The sequence below is a fragment of the Mesoplodon densirostris genome, chromosome 1 (genome assembly GCF_025265405.1).
Source record: "Mesoplodon densirostris isolate mMesDen1 chromosome 1, mMesDen1 primary haplotype, whole genome shotgun sequence".
NCBI classification, from domain to species: Eukaryota; Metazoa; Chordata; class Mammalia; order Artiodactyla; family Ziphiidae; genus Mesoplodon; species Mesoplodon densirostris.
Genome location: NC_082661.1, coordinates 210,811,087 through 210,833,488, shown reverse-complemented (window position 1 = coordinate 210,833,488; position 22,402 = coordinate 210,811,087). Strand labels below are relative to the sequence as shown.

At 41.8% G+C, this 22,402-nt stretch overlaps 2 protein-coding genes across 5 annotated transcripts in view; one reads left to right on the top strand and one right to left on the bottom strand.

The window, feature by feature from the left end:
- The window catches only part of PPM1K (protein phosphatase, Mg2+/Mn2+ dependent 1K), a 449,751-nt gene that overhangs the window by 173,053 nt on the left and 254,296 nt on the right, over positions 1-22,402 (top strand). The window lies entirely within an intron of this gene.
- Positions 1-22,402, bottom strand: part of PKD2 (polycystin 2, transient receptor potential cation channel) — a 53,570-nt gene that overhangs the window by 12,997 nt on the left and 18,171 nt on the right. For all 4 annotated transcript variants that reach the window (XR_009533959.1, XR_009533958.1, XM_060114862.1 and 1 more), the window contains exons 3-10: positions 21,729-21,862; positions 20,321-20,571; positions 15,396-15,620; positions 12,699-12,927; positions 8,443-8,610; positions 5,682-5,863; positions 4,448-4,568; positions 1,187-1,285 (exon numbers count right to left, since the gene is read on the bottom strand). Coding sequence is in view for 2 of the 4 variants with exons in the window: in XM_060114862.1 (XP_059970845.1) it covers positions 1,187-1,285; positions 4,448-4,568; positions 5,682-5,863; positions 8,443-8,610; positions 12,699-12,927; positions 15,396-15,620; positions 20,321-20,571; positions 21,729-21,862 (1,409 nt within the window). In the remaining 2 variants the exon portion in view is untranslated. The remainder of the gene's footprint in view (positions 1-1,186; positions 1,286-4,447; positions 4,569-5,681; positions 5,864-8,442; positions 8,611-12,698; positions 12,928-15,395; positions 15,621-20,320; positions 20,572-21,728; positions 21,863-22,402) is intronic.

Genomic DNA, 22,402 nt, shown 5'->3' with positions numbered 1-22,402 from the left:
AGAAGTGACATTATTAGTCACTGATTATGATGCACATCTGTTATTTATGTAATGATCTGTAGAGCTAGTAGTGAAGTTTGTCCTTCATGCTATTACTCACAGTTGATAAACTATAATAACTGAAATGTCCTGTGATAATTGAAGGTGAAGTTTGTACTTTATGCTATTACTCAGTCAGTATACTGTAATAACTGAAATTTGAACTATGTTGAGAGGCTCGTATTACCTAACTGAAATCACTGATGTTGTACACATCAGAACCAAAGTACAAAGTGAGGACTGCTTGTATTACCCCGGGGATTTGCTAGAATGTAATCAACTATTATGCAAAATTCAGGGTAATACAAACGGTAGGTCCTGTCCAAGGGACTTTGTTTTTACAAAGCGGAAGTTCTCTGTTTCAACATGATTCACAGACAGCATTGTCCTGTGGTTTGAACCAAACGGAAAAATATTATGGTTCAGGAGCCACTGTACATTAGCTGAATGATGACAGGGAACAAGCTGTGTACTTCAGATGTAGTTATTTGTTGTTGCTTAAGTTTTATATTTTAAATCAAGCATAGAAGTCACATCAAGAAGAACAAAGCTGCCCGGCTTTCCTGTCCTGCCCTTCCATTTAACAATTAAACACTTCCTGAGAAGGTGCCTAAGTGAAAGTTCTCAGGCCCTTAGGTCGTGGCCTTGCTCCAAGGACTTTTTCCTTCGACTATTTTAAAACTTGCCTGGAAGGTCAGGGTAAAGGGTGAACAACAAAATATTTGCCTCTAAAACATCTTTCCTTTTTTTTTTTTTTAAATCGTAATTAAGATAGACGAAGGGAAAATGTCTTTATATAATCTTCCCTTCCCATTTATTCTGAACTCTGGATCTGAAAGTGAGAGCCGACTAGAGGAGATATCAAAATAAATAAAGGGGATGAACCCAGCAGCTCAGCTCTTAAGAGGCAAAAGAGATTATTGAGAATTTAATTCTAGGGCACTAAAGGATTCCCAGAATTTAAGTTCAAGCTAGCATTATATCCATCTCTATCTCCAACGTAGAGAACATTTAAATTATTCCTGGAACATAGCAAGCTACACTTTAAGTGGTGTCAATGGATCAATGTTGATTTGGCAATCTGGCTGAAACAATGTTCATTTTATATAGAAAATAAAACGATTCTGAGAATTAGGGCTTGTCATACCTTTCTGACAAGATCTGAGAGTTCCATTTCAGCTTTCTGCTGGGCCAAATCAGATTTAACTTCAGAGTAAGTATCATTGATGATGGCCAAAAACATATTCTGTTTGTAAATCAAAGGAAGGTAGAGATTAAAGAAGAAACCTAAATATATTTTGTTAACATCAATCTAAAATTTGACATGTCTTTTTTTTTTAACAATTTGAGTATTTTATGAAGTCATCAATTAATAGTTTTGCTACCAAATTCTTTGGGAAAATTAGTTTTCCCATTGTCACGGCAAGGGAAAATGCAATATATATTCTTACTTACAAAACCATACACTGATATATTTTGCAAATAGAGACAATAATGAAATAGAACAAAATATTAATGTATTTACCTATGAATGGTGGGATTATTTTTGCTTATCTATGTTCTCTACATTTTTTCATCTGACATAAATTATTAGAGGTGTAGAACTCTAAATAGTTCCTCAAGTTTCAACAGTCAACACAGACAGGTGGAATTCTATGCTTATTCCAAATATTGTTATAATAGTTGAGATTCCAGAACATATTTTAAGGAGATAAAAAGACCTCTGCAAACAGAAACATGGTAGGCCTAGTAGAAAGAGAGTCAAGAAAAGCTTAGTGCTAAAGACAAGAGACTTTGAAGTCAAGCAAACTTGGGTTTCTGTCTTGGTGCTGCAAGACTATATTGTGTAACTCTCCTACTCCTAATTTGAAATTTTGTTTGTTTCTACATTTATAAAATGGGAGAAATAGCAGTACCTCCCCTACAGATTTGTTGTAAGGATTAATGAGTTCATCTACGTAAAGTGCTTAGGACAGGGCCTAATGGATGGCAAGTGCTACATAATTTATAGCTATTATTATTATTCAGTGGTGGTTAGTTCATTTTCCTGACTTGTCCCTTCCCCACTATAATGGGTTGTATTTCTAACACCTGTTTCCAACGGGTTTTCTCAAAGCACCACACCCACTGATCAGGCCCTTCTTTAACATGCTCTTCCACTGTTTTTCCTTTTTAGCATGTAACCATGGTTTGTGACTGTGCAGTTGTGTACTACGTCTGTTCTCCCCACAAGTCTGCGGAATCTTCATGAGGGGAGGGTTGGTATCTATTTTCCTTACCACTTGCATCCCCAGTACCCAGCACATTGCCTGGGATATAGTGGCTCAGTAAATATTTATTGAATGACTGATGAATGAACAAATGACAGCTCTATTATTTTAATGAGCTACTAAATCTCTATGAATTAAGGAGGACACCGTTTAAGATTCTGTAGCAGAAATGAGAACAGAATATAAAATACACATAAGCTCCTGGCTTAATGCTTGACTCTAAGGGTGGACAGTTGCAGTCAGTTGGACCATCTCCCACCTTTGCCCATCCAACACAGGCATCTAATGTTTCATTTCTCTTTCCAAATGATGGTTAGCTAATGCCTGCAAGTGTCTTAGTTGAAATGGATTAAAGTGTGTGTCCTCTGAAGAGATTTCAAAAAATGGAAAGTGACTGAGAAAGGCTCTCGAAAGCGTGGGGAGAGGAAGTTCACCTCGTCTCCATCCTGTCTCACAAACTTCACTTAATTGGGGGATGGACTTTGCAACAGGAGGTCTTTCCCTGTTGATGGCAGGGCTTTTGCTTCCTGACTCAGCCTAGCCTCCGCACGCCACTGTGGCTTTTTAAGTGGTGGCAATACATCAACACCCAGCAGTCATCTCAGAACAGTGGCCAGGCCTGCACTTGGCTTGCCATTAAAAAAAAAAAAAAAAAATCTGTATTGACAGTAGCTTCCTCTCTCTCTGGAGGGTACAGGGAGAACAGTTCCTTTTTGTGCAGTGGTACAAATAAATATTTCAGTATAAACACAAAAACTAAGAGCTTTTCATGTTCTAGTGATTGATCTGATAAAATGACTGAATAATGTAGGTGCACTGCCTACTAGAGGACAACCTTCAAACAAGCCCACATCTGAGCATTTCCAATTGCCACCATTACGTCCCTCACTTGGCAGACTGACGTACGAAGAACACTTAGGTGGCCTGAGATTTTTTATTCTCTTAGTAGAGATGCAGGGATTCAGCTGCTCCAGAATTCAAAGTACTACCAATGTTAGACAGTAACAAAGCCTTCCTCTTCCCTCTATTTTTTTCTTTAATATATAACAGGAAAGAGAAACTTTTAAGAGGCTTAAGTTTAAAACTAATGATACATGCATACAGCAAGATATAAATGGATTTGCATGCTATTCCTGACTCTTTCAGTACCATTAAAGTACATCTAATTCTCAATCAGTAAATACATATACTTAAGCACTAAATACCTGGACCAACTCTGGAGCTCTTACAACTGAATTAATGAACGTTATACAAAGGATCTTTAGAAAATCGATTAAAAATGGAAACAATGTTTTTTTTCTTAAAATGGTTAAGATTTTATTTTCTTAAGGAAAATCTTAAGTGTTAGTGTTTAAATGAAAAATACCCAGGCCTAGGTTAAGCTAACTTAATTTAGTACTTTCTTTCTTTGAGTGGACAAATAAATGTATAAATGTTAACATGAAGAAAAAAATGCCTTTTAAAAAATCTTAATTTAAGGCCAAAATGTTAAAAATGTGCATCTGTACCAAATCAAAAGAATAAAAGAATTATTTTTGAAAATAATACTTAAAGCCATTTCCATTCATTGTGAAATTTAGTTTTAAATTAAAATTTGAATATTTTTTACAGGCAGTCCCTAGATATATTAAATATGAGTAAGTTAAAACAACCTATCTTGATCTTGAGACACAATAATTCACTCAAATGTTACTCCTGACACCCTGCATCTGGCTTGCTTTGTCAGTTTCTATTTTTTGAAAAGAAAAGAAGAAGGAGAGAAATGAAGAGTCACTCAAGCAAGTGACCATGAAAGTGCTGACATTCGTGTTTAAAAAAAGCATGTAAGCATATTCTGCTTCTTAAAGGGCAAAGCACTATTTTAGGTAACTATAAATTTGCACTTGATCTACTTCTTTTTTTGCATTGAGTACATATATAAATGAAAGATCATGGAAAAAATGTTTGGTGAAGACTTAAAACTGTGAATGAATGAGAAGTAAAATAAAATATGTTTCCTAATATCTACATTTTTTTCTACTTCCTGAGTCTTTAAAAAATTGATAGGGAATAAAGTGTGAGAGAAAAGAAGAGATGATGATTTATGATGGTGATATATGAAGTTTCAACCACCTCAGTATAAACAAAAGTGTACATACCAAAAGAATGAAGAACATAAAGAACACAAATGTAGTGAAATAAATTGGTCCCAAAACTCGATTAGCTTCCTCAATCTCTGCGAAGTTGACATCACCCAAAATGATACGGAATTGAGTGAAGCTATAAAAACAAAACAAAGCACAACACCACAATACAAAAACAAAGAATGTCCAGCATTCTTTTGACATAACATTTCTTAAAAGATGATTTCATACTTTTGGACCTTTTGTTTTTTCATCAGTGTGGAAAGCTGCTAAATAACAGAAAACTGTCAACCCCTTTGGAAAACTCGTTACTTATATGAGCAACTAAAGCCTTCTAGAATCAAAATAATATGCTTTCATGCTAAATATATTATTTCCATTTGGTACAAAGAAAATATATTATTAGATGACTTATAAAGCAATAGGCTCTAAGAAATTAAAACGTAATCTGGGTAAAATATGATAACTCTAAACCTTCACAATGGTCACCCTGAGTCTAAATTTAAAATCTTGTAAGAAAAAAAGATTTTTGAAGGATAGTCAAAATTGTATATGTATGAAGATGCACTATTTCAATGCACTTAAAGTGGGGTTGAGAATTGCTGCATGTTGCCAGATGCTGAGTCTTAATCAGTACAGTTGTTTCCATTCCTGACTTTCATCAGACAGCAACATTAATTAGGGGTCCTCGTGCACAAAGCCCCATTAACTTCTATTATCATGACCATCTTATTTCCTAACTAACTCCTTTCTAAGTGACATGGGAAGTCTGAAATGGTTTTTCATATCCTATTTGAGAACTTTGGAAAAAGACTGAAAATCCCTGTATTGGTTTGAGCTTCTCCTAGAATATTAGAAATGCACTTTTTTTCTTAGAAAATAGGCTGAAGTTTGAAGTTTATGGCAACATTATTTAATAGGAATAAAAGTATAGGCAAAGGTCTCTTAAATGCTACCGTCTGCATTTGGTGCTAAGAAGACCTCAGTCTTTGGAACAGAGTTGGCTTACTATAGCTGTTCTTCTCTATCTTACTACTTTCGGGCTCTGTCTTAAACATTAGCATTTCAGAAGGTATCGTCATCTTTGCATTGATGGGTCAATGTTTCTGGGAAAGAGAATTAATTCTCATTTTCAACAACTACTTTTAAGTACTCGGTAGTTAAATAGCCACGATGAAGATTTCTTTAACCTTGAGAAGGCAGTACTGTCTATGATTAAATTTTTCTTCTTAATTTCATATATACTTACATACACTCTTGGAAAGTACTGAAGTCATCAACCTGAGTGCCAAAGACAAGGTATGCCAACTGAGCATATGCTAAGAAAATAATGAAGAACATAATTGCAAAGCCAAAGAGGTCTTTCGCACACCGAGACATGGTTGTGGAGAGCTGACTCATGGTCCTGTTAAAGTTGATGAATTTGAAGAGCTGTAAAAGAGAGGGGAGATGATATAGGAAGATGAATGAGTAAACAAGCTGTGGTATATACATGTGATGGATCATTACTCAGCCCGATAAAGGAAGGAAATTTTGATTCATGCTACGACACGAATGAAACTTGAAAGCACTGTGCTAAATGAAATTAGCCAGACACGAAAAGACAAATGTTGCATGATTCCACTTATGTGAGGTACCTAGAGTAGGGAAATTCACAGAGACAGAAGGAGAATAGAAGTTACCAGAAGCTGCAGGGAGGGGGAAATGGAGAGTTAGTGTTGAATGGATAAAAAAGTTGCAGCTGGGATGATGAAAAAGTTCTGGAAATGCACAGTGGTGATGGTTGCACAACACTGTGAAGGTACTTAATGCCACTGAGTTGTACACTTAAAAATAGTTAAAATGGAAAATTCTGTTATGTATATTTTACAACAAAAAGAAAGAGGACAAAAATGACTTGCTTTTTTTCAAATCCAGCCACTTATATTTTCTCATTTATAGTGAAAACAAGTTTAATTATAATTAAAATGACCATTGATATTTTTCTCCTAGAAAGATTAAAACAAAGGAGAAAAAAACCCACAAATAAAAACTAACTAGATAAATGACAAGGACCTACTGTGTAGCACAGGGAACTATATACTCAACATCTTGTAATAACCTATAATGGAAAAGAATCTGAAAAAGAATATATGTATGTAACTGAATCACTTTGCTGTACACCTGAAACTAACACAACATTGCAAATTAACTGTACTTCAATAAAAACAAAAAGAGTTAACATAAAAAAACACTAGTTAAGGGACTTCCCTGGTGGTCCAGGGGTTAAGACTTCACCTTCCAATAGAGGGGGTGTGGGTTCAATCCCTGGTGGGGGAGCTAAGATACCACATGCCTGGCGGACATAAAAACCAAAACATAAAACAGAAGCAATATTGTAACAAATTCAACAAAGACTTTAAAATTGGTCCACATCAAAAAAAAAAAAAAACTTTAAAAAGAAAACACTAGTTAAAAAAAACCTCCAGAAAATACTTATTGTATATTAACAGTCATTTATTGTGCATCAACTAGGTGCCAGGCATTGGCCAGGGCTTGGAGTGAGGATTTGAACTGGGCTCTCTCTGACTGCACAGCCATATGGTGCATTTCTGTAGACAAGGCACAGAGGATACTGCCCAGGTTTGGCAGCTCGAGCCCAGAGGGCAGAACAAACCTCATGGCTCTAGCTAGGTGTCTTGGCGGAAGGAAGTGGGGAGATCCATTAGAAGTTGAGTTCCAATCTCTGCCTTAAAGAACTTAATGGTTCACAAGGTCTTGGGGGCAAGATATTTACAGGTGAAGCACTAAATAAGACGAACACCCTAAGGCACACACTGAAAGGAAATCTCTAGAATTTTACTTAAAGACCTCTTATAAAGTGCTTCTGGTCACAACAAAATGTTTCTGACGGTTGCTGTAATCACATTACTTAACACAATTCCTAGTAGTATTTCTATGAGATCTTGATTATTGTTCTGTTTTGTGATAAAGGTATGGTATGTTAGTAATGGTTTCTCTTGAACGAACATGTAACTGAATAAATAGCACGAGAGATACAGGACGAGGTCTAAGCCCTCTGATAAATCTCAGGCCTTCCAGATGTGAATAACAATTCAAGAAAATAAGTAACTGTTGGAAAGTACCTTCTAGAATGGTGCTCTTCAACAGAATTTTCTCTGATGATGGAAATGCTCTGTATTTCCACTATCTAATACAGTAGCCACTAGCCACACATAGACACTGAACACTTAAAATGTGGCCAGAGTGACTGAGGAACTGAATGTTTAATTGCATGTCATTTTAATTAATTTAAATTAAAATCTAAATAGTTACTTGTGGCTAATAGCTACTATGTGGATGGCACAATCATAGAACTTAAGTGGTGACAGGCTGGCAGCTGCCCTCAAAAACAATGAAATTTCCTGAATCTCCAGAATTGAGGCTCATTGTATATGAAGTGACCTGAGCTTTCACGCACAAGGAAATGCACATGATGCCTTGGGAGAAGAAGGAAATGAGTCGTGAAGGTACTGCTCGGAGGACCTGTCTGTCCCAATCTCAATTCTAGGTAAAGCTTCTCCGGCCTCCACCTAGAAAGGAGGCAATCCTTCCAGAGAGCATTTCTAGTGCAGGATCTCTCCCTTCCCTTTCCCCACCCTTCCCCTCCTTTCTCTTAGTTCCTTTTCCTTCAGCTGGTCACCCCACTTACGGTGAAACCTGAACCTGCCTCTGGGTTAGCACAGCCAGGGGCCCCAGGCCCAGGTGACACACAAAGGTCTCTTAATGCATTTGTTAAATGAAACCTCCAAAGACAGGTCTTCCCAGAGTGCAGGTAGCAGGCAAACAGTGAGATGAGTGGTCACGTGAGTCCTGCTAGCTGACTTTACTTGTAAACATGGAGCAGCTCTGGCTGGCTGCTTAAACTTGGCCACAGAAACGAATTCAAGTCCTTCAAACATTTTGTGTGACTCACGTTACGAAAAGACGAAAACAATATTAAAAATCTGAACCTGAAATTTATAAATTACCTTAATCCAGACAAAAAATACTATGACAGCAGCTATGTTGTTGAACTGTATTTGCCAGTATGCCAGATTCTCAAAGTTGGGGAAAGCATTTTGATCTTCTAGAAACTGTAGGAGCACCTCCACATTTGATGTTCTGTGTATGTTAATTCCTGCAGCTACCACTGACAGCTGGAAGACAAAAGATTTATATATTATTGCAGTGTTCTAGAAATATATAACTTACCTTAAAATGACTAGTCTATTTTCCTTCACAAATGTATTAATTCTAGGGCTCACCATTCTCCTCACCCAACAGCATTCATAAGTTAAGTCACACGGAGGGAAAGCATTGAGCACTGCCGTAAAAAAGGAAAACAATATACTGCTCGCACTTCCTTAGTTAGGAATAGAAATCCAGTGAGTGCACGTGTGCACGCATGTGCCTGCACACGCGCGTGCACACACCCGAGAGATGTCACTTTATTACGAAAGGAAACTCCAACAGGAACGCCTTCTGTTTTATTCTGCCACCTTCATTTAAATCACTTTCCAGCCTTCTGCTTTCCCAGGCCTCATCTCGCTCTGTTTTTATTTGCGGGGCCTTCTTTTTTTTCATTGTCCAGCCATCTATTCTTCCCTTTATTCAACAAACACACGGTGGATATCTGTGTACACAGCACCGTGCGAAGGGTCGAGAGGAACAAATCCAAGTAAAAAGTACAAACCTCGTCCTCGAGAAGCTTATACTCTGGTTCAAGAGCAGATACACACCCAAAGACAAAGAGTACAAACGCCTTCTAAGAAGCTGGCATCACACCACACGGGGAAGGGTGAAACAAGACACGCTCAGAAGAGTGCTCGTGACAGGGAAGAACGAGCTTGGTCTGAGATGGCGGGGACGAAGGGCACGGAGGGCTCGAGAAGGCTCGCAGTGGGAACATGTGAGCCAAGGGGTCCCCGCTTGCTTGCTTCTGTCCTTTAACTCAGGACCAGACAACTCTTCACATCTGCTTTGGTTCTGGCCTATAAAAATCCGAGGGGAACGCTGGGCCCGCCTTGCACCCATCACCACTGGATTAACGTGTACGTGTGGAAAGTGCTAGGGGTCAGCCATAACCACCGGGCCCCCACATGGACCCCGAATCCACGGCAGGTGGGCTATGGCAGGTGCCGTGATCTCTGCTGTCCATCTCTCTCTTCTCACGGATGATGGCCAAGGACCACTCCATCAGCCCTTCTTGAGATGCCTGTCTGCTGATTATCAGAGTTGGGACCTGCCTGTCGGCCAGCCACAGCTGAAAAAGCCAACCTCACCACCTTCCTTGTCTTCCCTGTGAAGGGTTCCCAGACTTCGTCTAGTATGTCTGCACTGGTGGAAGGAATACTTCCTTTGAGCTCTCTGGAATACCCTGATAAGTGTTTTTCTGCATGGACTTCACTGAGAAAAAAGGGCTGACTGACTGAATCTAAAAATAACCCTTTACCAACTCTCACTAGGTACCCTTTGTTTTTGCTCTGCCCAGGGCAAATGTTTATAAAAATATGGAATATGTGGTCATTTATACAATGCCATAGAAATACACTAAATTTCCTGAGCCTCTTCCTTCAAAATAGAGAATGAGAGAGAAGAAGAGAGGAAAGAGGTTTGGTGGGCATTTGGGTCGTTATGTGGCTCTGAGTTTTCTTTGAGATGATCATCTCTTATCTGCAAAAGAACTTTCTTTCTTTGGCATAAGCTTCACGGAGAGCATGCCCTATTTCTAAAGGGTCAGAGAAGGTTTCAAGGGAGAAGTAGGATTCCAGCAGCCGTTCCTTGTTCTTGTAAAAGCACACTGCCTGAACTGCTGTCTTGTCAGCACTGAGAAGTAAAAAAAATAAGAGCACAGGGAAGCAAGTTTTCAAAGAAACACTTGCAAAACTCTGCAGCTGCTGAGCCAAGAAACTAGCCTCAATTTCCATGATGTCACCAGCTATTTTTCCAGTGGTCTCCAAGGTGGGTACGAGGCAGTTCACTGGGGTGGGAGATGAAAACATTAAAACTTCTAGGCAGGTGATAAGAAAGTGTTAGAATTCTATCTGTGTTTATTTTTATCCAAATATTTCAAATTCTGTGCTGTGTATGTTTTTACAAATGTACTTATTACACCACCACACACACACACTTTATAAATAAAAATACACTAGGGTGTGTCATTTCACTGATATGTGTACATCATCAAAAAGTTGAATGCCGCTGACTAAGTCCTTTGCTCACATTGAAGGTATTTGGTTAAAAAAAAAAAGAATACATTAATTAGCATAATATCACACCCGCTTTTTTACCATTATTCTCAATGACAGAAACATAAATGTATCCACGTAAACGAAAAAAGCAGAGTTTGCCTCCCTAGGGCTCCAAATAATAATTGTTTTCTAGAATGATTTTCAGTGTATATGAACTGCACTCTGCCATCGGGCAGTACAGAAATATTTTGAAAAATTATTTCCCACATCATCGCCTTTCCTGCCTCCTTAAGTACGGAGATTCTTTTGTAAATCTGTTCATTATTAATACGTTGAGAATTTGGGAATCAAGAGTTTAGCTACAGGAATTCTGTGATGTTACACAGCCATCGTGAAGAAGGGATGCACTTCTAACTGCATCAGGATCAGATGGGTTCCATGCTGTATTCTATAGGAATGTGTATTTTATGTAAAAGTTATTTCTGAAGTACACATGTATGTGGCGTGAGGGTGGTGGCAGAGTGGCTAAGAGGGTTAGTGTGAGGACTAAAGGAACTGCCGTAGAGGAAAAGCACTAGGAATTGTGCCTAGTCAGTGTATGTCAGTGTTGCAGACAGTCAGACATTTACTGAGCACCAATTCACTATAAGGCTCTGAGAAGTTCCGATAGCAAAATGGTCCCCGTAGGCAAATTGTTTGATGCTGGTTAGGGGTCACCAAATGCATGAATGAGAAACTCATTCCCTATCTTTATATGTATATGAAAGAGACATCCTGCTTCTCAACCGGGCCATACATGTTTTGATTGATGACATATATTTCTTATGTTCTTCATTACCCAGTTGAAGGACTTGCATTTAATCAAAGTCCTACAAAGTCTTGTTTGTTGATTAACTAGCACAGACAGCTTCTGAAATGTTAGCAATTATTGTTATTATTGTGCCTATTAATACCATTATTGCCACGCAATACACACATATAGCTTGTTTATGTCTTAAGTATCCTTTTACTTACATATGAGTAACATTTTTTCTATATTTAATAGCATATTAAAATACATTAAGTAACATACTTTCTATATTTTACCAACTAACTGTAGTGATGATTTGATAATGACTTGATGTAAATGCTTCACAAAGCCAAATGAATTTTTGGTTGGGGAGGAACCATATTGGTTAAGAAGCAGGATAATAGAAGAGAGAATGTGAACAGGATAACACATCACTTACTAAGGTTTCAGAGGGGCAGCTCTGTCGTTGCACAGTGGAAAGGATGGCCTTTTAAGCCTGTAACCATTAGGCATGGTGCTATATGCTCTAATGTGTAACAGACTAGCAGAAGATTATGTGTTACTGCTGAAGGGAGAAAAGCTTGCAAAAATACATCTTACACTAAGGCCTCTGGAAGGACGTGATTAAGATGATGCTGAAGAGAAACCGTCTTGAACAAGTGTTGGAATTTGTAACAGAGTCACGGGTAGGCAAGGGGTCCACAAGGGGTCACAGTCTTAACTCAATCATAACTCTGCCTTACGGTTTCCTGCACCTCCTGCAGAAAACGCTGATGGCCATCATTTACATTTTTGTACACTGTGGACTATTTGCAGGACATGTGAAACTGCAGGGAGGTTTTCTCTGCCACCTCCGAAACTTCCTGGATGTTTCTTTATGCCATAACTTTACACATGTGCAGAAAAATATAAACTGGTTTTTGTTGTAGTTGAAGAAAAATATCATCAGCCAAAGCAGAATAAACAAAATTGTTTTCTCCCCACATCTCATATGGAATGCCAAAGCCAAATACGAATTGCTAACCCATTCTTGTTATTAGTGTGGCCGAGTGCGAGCTTATTGTAAATGCCTCTCCACGTCCACATGCAGAAGGGTCACTCACGCAAAATGAGAAAGTTAGTACATGTGCCATTGATATTCTAGAGGAGAACCTTTCGATTCTCCTGCAGGAAGATCAAGACCCACAACACTGAGGGGAGCAAAGACCCTAACACAGTTTTATAACAGATTTGGTAGGGGATTTGGTGTTGTTCTCAAACCTACCACGATGATCACAACATCCAGACAATTCCAGAAACTCCTGAAATAGCGCAGCTTGTGAATGCGAATTTCCAGTATCTCTTCCACCACATAGTAAAGGATAAAGAAACAAAAGATAATCTCACAGGCTGCCAGGAAGAAATCTAAAGTCGTGACATATCGGATCAGCTTTACAGGCTGAAACTGCCAAGATGGAATCACACCGCCTGTGGCTGGGAATTCGACCAATAACCTGCATTGCAATAAGAACAGTTAAAACAATTAACATCAACAGTAACAACAACACATGGATGCAGCCAGGGAAAAACATCATCTATTCTGTCCCTGCTCTAAATAAAACCGAGACCACAAGTCACTCCAAACTAGTGGCAAAATGTTTTGATCCCAGCCAGTAACTCCATCCTTGTAGAATTTTGTGTCACAAAAAGAACAAGACTTCCCAAGCCCTCCCAGACCAAAGAGGTGATACGTCCTCAGTCTCCCATTTACTCTTCTGGTATTTAGACCACTCAAAATGCTATACACTTATTTTTAAATGTAGAAGTTAATCAACAAACAAGACTTTATAGGACTTTGATTAAATGCAAGTCCTTCAACTGGGTAATGAAGAACATAAGAAATATATGTCATCAATCAAAACATGTATGGCCTGGTTGAGAAGCAGGATGTCTCTTTCATATACATATAAAGATAGGGAATGAGTTTCTCATTCATGCATTTGGTGACACCTAACTAGCATCAAATAATTTGCCTACGGGGACCATTTTGCTATCGGAACTTCTCAGAGCCTTATAGTGAATTGGTGCTCAGTAAATGTCTGACTGTCTGCAACACTGACATATGCTTTTACGTTCACAGTGATGGCACTGATCTTTAGTGCTTTATAATAACTGAAGTGAAGATGCTTCGTGCCAAATTCCCCTTTGTAGGTGTCACACTGAGAAGGTTAAACGATTCACTTAATGGTACAATTTCCCTTCACACTAGAAACAGACTCTCTGTTTAGAGAGTTAGATCCTTAACTTTAAGACTCTTAAAAGATCTCCAGTCAGTGATTAGGTGTAACCATCTCTCCCATTACAGGATGGACAGGACAGGTGGCCACTCCTAGAACCTAAGTATCTAGGGCTCAATCATGAGCAATAATCAAGTATAGGCAAGGACTATAGCAAATTAGAATTGGTCAAAGAAGTGTGAAACATTTTCCTTCCTTGGTACTAGCAACCTCCTGTTTTCTTCCTATTTAATACGCTGGAGCGTAGGGGTGAGAACCACAAATGCAGGAGAGCACTACTGGAACAAAGGGCCTTGTGGCAGCCTCAGTGTGAACTCACAAGGGCAGGAAGTGGCCTCTGCTGAATCATCTCTCTCTGCCTGTTCTGGTCCTGCATCGTCAACCCCTCCAGAAATTGAGACAACAATGTAGAGAAATGAAGCAACTGCCTTGACAATATTCGCTCTTAAAGTGTGGGGAGGAAGTGGAAGACATCCTCATTTATACCTTCTATAAATAGATATTTCCTTAAACGTCAATCAGAGTTGCCTGCCTGCGTGTATCCTCTTTCTGTGCTCGCTGGAATCATTAGGAGAAGTTCAACAATAATTGCAATAGATTTTCATTCATTTTTAGTAATAACTATTACTTGATTTAATGTGATGTTGTTTTCTGCAAAAGTTATTAGATATAAAGACTGGGAAAATCCAGTTGGCTATGTAAAGCACAGTTGAGTTTAGCCTCAAAAATAATCACAAAATAAGGCTATCATGAGAATTTAGCCTTCTTATTTGGTGGGTAAATATATGTGCAAGTAATTCATGCCAGCAACGTCTGGATGTTGCTGCCATATTCATCAGGATTAAAGCGGGTGAATTCTGGATCCCCCTTGCCTTGTTCTACATTTTTTACAGCACATATTACCTTCTAACATGCTATTTAATTAATCTGTTTCCTTTGCTTATTGTTTATCATCTAATATCTCCTCCTGGTTGAATGTGAGCTCTGCAAGGGCAGAGATCTTTATTCTGTTCCCTGATGCATCCCAAGAGCCTTGAAGAGTGCCTGGCACATATTAAGTGTCCAATAAATGTTTCCCAAATGAATGAATGAACAAGAGGTCCCAGACAAGCCAGTGGGATCTTTGTCAGTTTCCTCACTGTCACCAGAATGGTCATGATGGCACCATCACAGAATCTGCAGAAGGAACTTTATGTGCCTTTGGTAACTCCTGAGTGTGAGCAGGTACAGGGCATCCTGCTGAGCACAGTCATAGCCCCTGACTACTGTGCTTGTGTTTTAATTGCACGCGCATCATTGGAGAATGGGAAACTCAGGGAAATGAGTCAAGATACGATGCCTGGGGGCCTTGGTAGCAGAGCATGGAGCACCGATCATCCTCGTGATGTGAAAGGATAGATGCTAGCAGAACGCAGTGCTTTATCTGGGAAGCTTCCAGCCTTGGGATGAACTTGGACCAGACTTAAGGTTCTTCCTAACTCATAACATCCCCGGATCCTAACTCCCTTCCTCCCCAAACCCCTATCCCAGTAAGCTTTTTGGTTTTCACCCCTCCTTGCTGTCAGCTCTGATCCTTGAAACTCTCATTTAGCCCACTGCAGGCAATGATTTTCTGGTCTAACTCCAGACTAGGATGTATATACAAATACACAGAAGTGGGAGGCACGAGTGCCCGTTATACACACCTGATCACACAGAACAGATTAACGTTGGCATTGTACACTGAAAAGTCAATAAAAGTGGCCCGGGTTCCTCGGTCCAGCCAGACATTTTTCTTGAGGTTAGCAATCTGAGCGGCTGTTTCCTCTCTTGTTCTTGACAAATCCAGGTAATAGCCAGCTCCACTATAAGTTGCAATGATTCCCCAGTGGCTACTCCCATTCAAGTCTTTTTCACTTGTGTAGATCCAACTAATTCAAAGACAGAACAAACAGGTAAAAATCAGTGGAACACTTGGGGCAATTACCAGGACAACTGGTTCCTGGTAAGACAGAGTATGTAACAAATAACTGTAAGTCTCATCAAGCTGGGTAATGTGCTTGCCATGGTGTTTGTGTTTTCTTACATCATTCTCATATGGCTATTATGCCCATTTTAGGAATAAGGGCCCTGAGGCTTAGTGAGGTCAACTCAGCCTCAGATCTTTGGAAGGTAGAGTCAGGAACCCACCCCAGGACAGTCTGCCTTCAGAGGCCTGTGCTATTAGCCCTCAGTTTATATGGTTGCCTTTCAGGGTGACTGACTTAGGGACTAGCTGACTCTAGGACCCCCAAAATTGCAGCCAAAAGAGGTACAAGTTCATCAAGTGCCAGCGTCAGCAACTCAACTAAATAAGACTCCACACAGCATTTGGGAGTTTAATCCACAAACGCTTACAGGGCTCTCAGGAACTGGATGCTTTTCGGTATTAATGAGGATAGAAAGATGAACTAAGATCCTTTCTCTCCCAAGTTGATAATAAGTGGGGAGAGAAAAGTTGTAGTTAAACACTGAAAATACAAGGTAGGTGATAATAAGAACCAAAAAAGAATCACAGAAAAATGGCTCGGGCCAATCAGAGGGAAGCTAGCCTTCTTTGGAGGTTCCGTGATGATGGGAAAGGTGAACCAGAGAAGGCTCTGGAAGAAGCCACGTTGAACCTAGGCTGTGAAAGGTAAGCAGGATTCAGACTTAGGCAGGTGGACGGGGAGGGTGTTTTGAAGCCTGAGCCTGGCGGGGCCAGAGAAGTACAAGGCATCCGCCAGTAGTTCGGTTTGGCCCCCACATGATGAAGGAGAGAAGGTTGAAAGGTAGACTCTGGTCAGATGGTGAGGGGCAGGCATGACGGGGTCACCGAAGGGAAGGTCTCTGGGAGGCACAGAACGGGGTTACTCTGGTGGCTGCGGGGAAGCCTGGAGTGGCGAGGCACAGAGAGAAGGCGCACGTGTGGAAAAGAGTTAACACAGCAGGTCTGAGACCGCCTTTCCTTCAAGAGTCCAGGTTGCACTCGGCTGGCATCTGGAATTTCAGTGATAAAGGGCTCCCTACACTGATATAAAACTTCCTCTGGGCTTCTCTGGTGGCGCAGTGGTTGAGAGTCCGCCTACCGATGCAGGAGACACGGGTTCGTGCCCCGGTCTGGGAGGATCCCACATGCCGCGGAGCGGCTGGGCCCGTGAGCCATGGCCGCTGAGCCTGCGTGTCCGGAGCCTGTGCTCCGCAACGGGAGAGGCCACAACAGTGAGAGGCCCGTGTACCGCAATAAAGAAAAAACAAACAAACAAACAAAATCTTCCTCTGACCAGAAAGTGTGTCTCACGGTGCCTAGGCTTCTGTACAAACAAGGTGGCTTATGCCCACGCCTGCTTCCCTTCTGGGAGGTCTGAGATTTCGGGATGTGCTGGGCAGAGCCTGCCTGTGTAACCCAGTAACACCCAGTAACACCCAGCACCCAGTAACACATGGGAGGCACCAAGTCTCTGCTGGGCTTCTCGGACAGACAATGCTTCCTACATGTTGTCACAACTCGTTACTGGGGGAAGACGCATGTCTTGTGTGGCTCCACTGGGAGAGGACCTTTACAGCCCGGCACCTGGTTCCCTCCGGACTTTGCCCCATGAGCCTGTCCCTTCTGCTGCTTTTGTGTACTTCCTTTCACTGTAATAAAGCTCAGCCATGAATATATGCTGAATCCTGGGAGCCCTTCCAGAGAATCGCTGAACTCAGTGAGGCTGGTCCCAGGGACCCCGACACAGCTGAGTCAGCTGTCCTTGAAGAACCGAGAGGTGGTGAGGCGTGAACGAGAGCAGTGAGGTGGGAAGGATAAGGGAGGGCCGCGACAGGGCCACGGAGGGGACTGTGAACACAGCCTGGCACTGATGTGGAAGGTGGGGCAAGGGAGAGGGGACTTCTGAAAAAAGACTCGAGTCTCTTTTTGGGTAATGCAAAGATGGTGGTGCCACGAACAGGAGGAAGAACAGGTCCGACAAGAGAGTGATGAGCTCCGGGACTTCCCTGGTGGTCCCGTGGCTACGACTCCGCGTTCCCAAGGCAGGGGGCCCGGGTTCGATCCCTGGTCAGGGAACTAGATCCCACATGCCTCAGCTAAGAGTTCGCATGACACAACTAAAGATTCCGCACGTGGCAACGAAGATCCTGCGTGCTGCAACTAAGACCTGTCGCAGCAAAAAAAAAAAAAAAAAAAAAAAAAAAAAAAGACTCCGCGCTCCCCATGCAGGGGGCACGGGTTCAATCTTTGGTTGGGGAACTAAGATCCCGCATGCCGCATGGCCTGGCCAAAAATAAATAAATAAATAAGTAAATGAATGATGGAAAGTGATGAGTTCCGTTTGGGGTATACTGAGTTATCGGGGTTGGTGGACACACAGGTAGTGTACACACTCATCTTCTATCACTAGAATGTAAGCTCTGCCGAGACAGGGGATTTACTTCTGTTTTGTCTACTGCTGCTTTGTCACTCCAACCAGCACCAAGAGCATTTCCAGAAAAGGGAGGCCTCACTGGGAACATGCCTGGCACAGGTTAACACGCAGTATATCTGTTGAAGAAACGATGAATCATCAAATAGAGATGAGAGTGGGAGCCATCTGAATGTCAAGGGAAAGAGTATAAAGCAAGAAAACATAGAGGCCTGAATATAGAACCTGGCAATAAGAGATAAGAAGGGGGTTGCATGGGCTTCCCTGGTGGCACAGTGGTTGAGAGTCCGCCTGCCGATGCAGGGGACACGGGTTCGTGCCCCGGTCCGGGAAGATCCCACATGCTGCAGAGCGGCTGGGCCCGTGAGCCATGGCCACTGAGCCTGCACGTCCAGAGCCTGTGATCTGCAACAGGAGGGGCCACAACAGTGAGAGGCCCGCGTACCGCAAAAAAAAAAAAAAAAAAAAAAAAAGAAGGGGGTTGCAGAATTAAGAGAATCCAATTTCAGTGTCACTCACCAAAGTCAAAAGAACAAGCCTTCAACACGGTCGAATCCTGCAGAGGGGCTGACGGATGAAGGCAGGAAATCGATCAGTGAGTCAGCAAACTGAACAAACCCACTGGTAGCTTCCAAGAAAGATGTCAAAAGCAAGGGCTTAAGCTTTAAGGGATGAATCACTGGTAAGGAAAAGGAGGTGGCAAGTGAAAACTATTCTTTCAAGAAGTTTGGAGTTGAACGGAAGGAGAAATGGGAGCAACTCAGACCCTGGCAGGACCAGGGATGGTTTAAATACACACAAGAAGGATCCCTTCAGTAGCCCACCCTGTAGTGAAAATCACTTACAAGCGTCTTGGATGTTCCAGGCACTGTCCAAAGCTTTGGAAATACAGCAGTGAACAAAACAGAGTCCCTGCCCTCAAGAAGCCTGAATTCTGATGGGCAGCTGAGGACAGCAGGCAGCCACTCTAGCAACGTAATTAATATGGAAGAAGCAATGTGGCGTCATAAGAGAAACATGGGTTTTGGAGTCAAGCTGGTTCCATTTACTAGCGGTGTTGTTTTTTCAAATATAAAATGGAGCTGATACTTATTTCAGAGTTGTTCTGTGAAAAGTAGATGAGATAATGCATGAATTCACTTCTTAGATAGCATCTAGCATGGAATAGAGGCTGCATGAATCTCTCTTACCAATGGCATGAGATAAAATATTAGACACGGTACCATAGTTTAAGTGCAAGCTTATGCTTTGCAGGAACTGGAAAAAAGAGCATTAGAGGGCAAAATCACTATCACAACCTGGAAAAAATGTCTTGAGATTCTGTCTTTTTACTCTAAATCTTCGGATGTTTAGTGAGTTTGTTCCTTATGGGTCCAGGTACTAAAGAGGGTGTGTACTGGACGACAGACAAAGAATCTGGTTATGGAAAAGGTGTTTGTCCCTCATTGTGTATTAACTAATCTGGATTCTGGTGTCTCAGTTCTCAAGAAAGGGATCTAGATGAACTGAAAGAATTAGTTTAGTGAAACTTAGAAGACAATTCTCTCCACAGTGACTCACCCAGGGCCCGTGCCCCAAGATGTCCACCTTGGGACAACCTGAGAACTCTTCTCACTTCTTATAATAATTCTAGAAATAAGGACTGTCCTCCCTTAATACACAGGATGTTTTAAGTATGGTTAACAAACAGCACCCCAAATCCCTGCAAATACGCACAATGCAGACACGTACTCAAAATCAAAAACACACATTTGAGAAGGACAGGCTTTAAACTAGACAGAATAACTGCCTCGCAAGCTTATGATACACTTTAAGTAACTGTAGTGTGAACACAGATTTATTTCTAAGAGCTAATAAAAAAGAATTTCTGCACCAAAAATCTTCCTAGCAACAACCTAGTGAACCATGTTACTGGATTTATAAAGATAGGATCCAGGCACCTTAAAAGAAACCTCTGAAGGTGAAGGTGGCTTCTTTCCCATGGGGATATGGTCAGCAATTTAGCCTTCTGAAAAATAAGTATGCAGAAGCTGAAAGGGGGTAAAAAGTAAAGAAAACCTGAGAAACCAAAGTGTGGCCACGGCCTGAAATACAAGCATTGAAGGCACTCGCACTCCTCCTTGGTGAAGGGGTTAGAGGACGAATGAATGAACGTCCGTGACAGCCCAGGGCGCTGAGCCACAGACACTTACGCGGTTCCATTTCTCGGACCGAATGGAGCCCTGTCCTCACTGCTGACAGAGTAGACATCATAGCACTCTTTAATCTCATCTCTCAAGTCCAGGGGGATGGAACAGGATCCATTTCTGACTCTCAGTTGCCGTATACGTGGCACCCCTAAGAGTAGGTTCTCGTAGTAGATGAAGCTTCGGTCGTCGCCTTCAGTTCTGTTGCTGGGTTGCACCTTCCAGTAGAGCCCATCCAACAAAGCGCCTTCTGCAAACTGAAAGCAAAGGGAACGTTTTTGAAAAACTCTAAGCTCAGAGGCTGCCTTGCTCCTTCCTGGAATGTCTGTGTGACCAACAGTTTGGCAACTCTGTGAACAGCGTAGAGTGACAAGGGTGGGTTTTGCTGTCACAGAGACTGGACCTTGCTCCAGTCTTGCTCCGTCATTTCCTTGCTAGCTGTGAGGCCTCGAGCATCTGTAATACCTATCTTTTGTATGGTGGCTACACCTGGCACAGAATGGGCACTTCATACATGGCGGCTCTTGATTTTTACTCTAGGACTAAAGGCTGGGGAGAGGGTGCAGTTTGCAATGAATCCATAACCATGATCAATTCCACCTTCCCTTATTAAAACAGCATCCTATGTAATCATGGTTCACAATCATTGGAGAGGAAAAGATGAGAGTTTTGAAAAACAGTCTGCTATGTGATGGATCTTTTAATTGTCTGGATTATTTTGTCATAGGGTGAATGAACTCTCTAACTTCTCACCCCCCTCCTCCCCTCCATTTTTAGAGTATGGCATTCATTATCACAGAACTGTGTATATGTGAGAAGTCTCCCATTAGTTTGCCTATAGACCCAGCCATTTCTCAGTGTCTTATCCTCATCAGACAATCAGTAGAGATGGAATGATCTGCCCCCTTGAGGTGGAAAAGATTCATATTATACAAGTGTGGTTTTGGATGTCAAGTATTTTCAGGCAGTATTTAGTATATTTAGGTTCTTGTGATCCAGTTCCTCTATCTTTAAAATCAATAGCTCTGACCCCAGGGTTTACTAAGAATTTTACTAAGTATTTCCCCAGAAGGAAATAATCATTTCCTTTCCAATTTCCCTCCCCATTTTCTTAGATTCTGAACGCATCTTCCAGATCAGTTTAATATTTTCCCTACGGTATCCCTCATTGCTTATCCTCTAATACTAATGTTGGAATCTGTGACAATTTGGGGAGGGCTGGGTTGAATTTTACATTAGAGATCTTTGAAAGAATGTGCCTGCCTTGTATCAGGGGTACATTCCAATACCAGCAAAGAGACAAAAACAAAAAACGAAGCAAGACGACACAATCAAATTCTGCCCTTGTGTGCCTGAACTGAATTTACGAAGCCAAATGAACAGTTTTCAATAGCAAGAGGTCATTTGCAAATACCTTCCAGAAGTCTTCCACTGAAGAAAGAGTTTTAAAGTTAGTTTTCTCCGTTTTGGACACCGGGGTGTCCAGGAAGAGCTGGGACATGATCCGGGTATAGTAGTACACACTGGAGCTCATCATCCCATAGGTCACTGGAAGACAGAAAGAGCCCGATGAACTCTGCCAGGGATCCTGCACATGCACTCACACGACCCCGGCGGACGGGCAGAGAGCCATCCCGCCTTCCTTCCCTGCACCGTTGTTCCAGGATCCATCCCCAGCTCTCTGGCTTATACAAGAAATGCATTAACACTGGCTTCCATGAAACGCAACTGGCTTACCACTGAGCACCGGACTCAGATCAGGTGCCCCCCCTTGCCACCTAGGACCCCCAAGACACCCTTCGCCTTCACCTCCCCCCACCTCCCGGAGCACCCTCCCTGCCCGAGAGCCCTACGCCCCAGCAGCCGCCACGCCGAGCCCTGCATCCTCCGGCTGTGCGCCTGCCGCCCCCTCTGCCTACGACGGCGTGGGCAGCCCACTCTCGTCTTGTTCCCACATCAACTCCCCATTCTCGTCTGCCCTGCTCTGCACCCTGAGGCAGACCCCTGCAGACCGATTGGACTCCCCTGCCTTCTGGTTTCCGGTGCATTCAGCCCACAGGAGGCCACACAGGAGACCTGGGGGCCCGA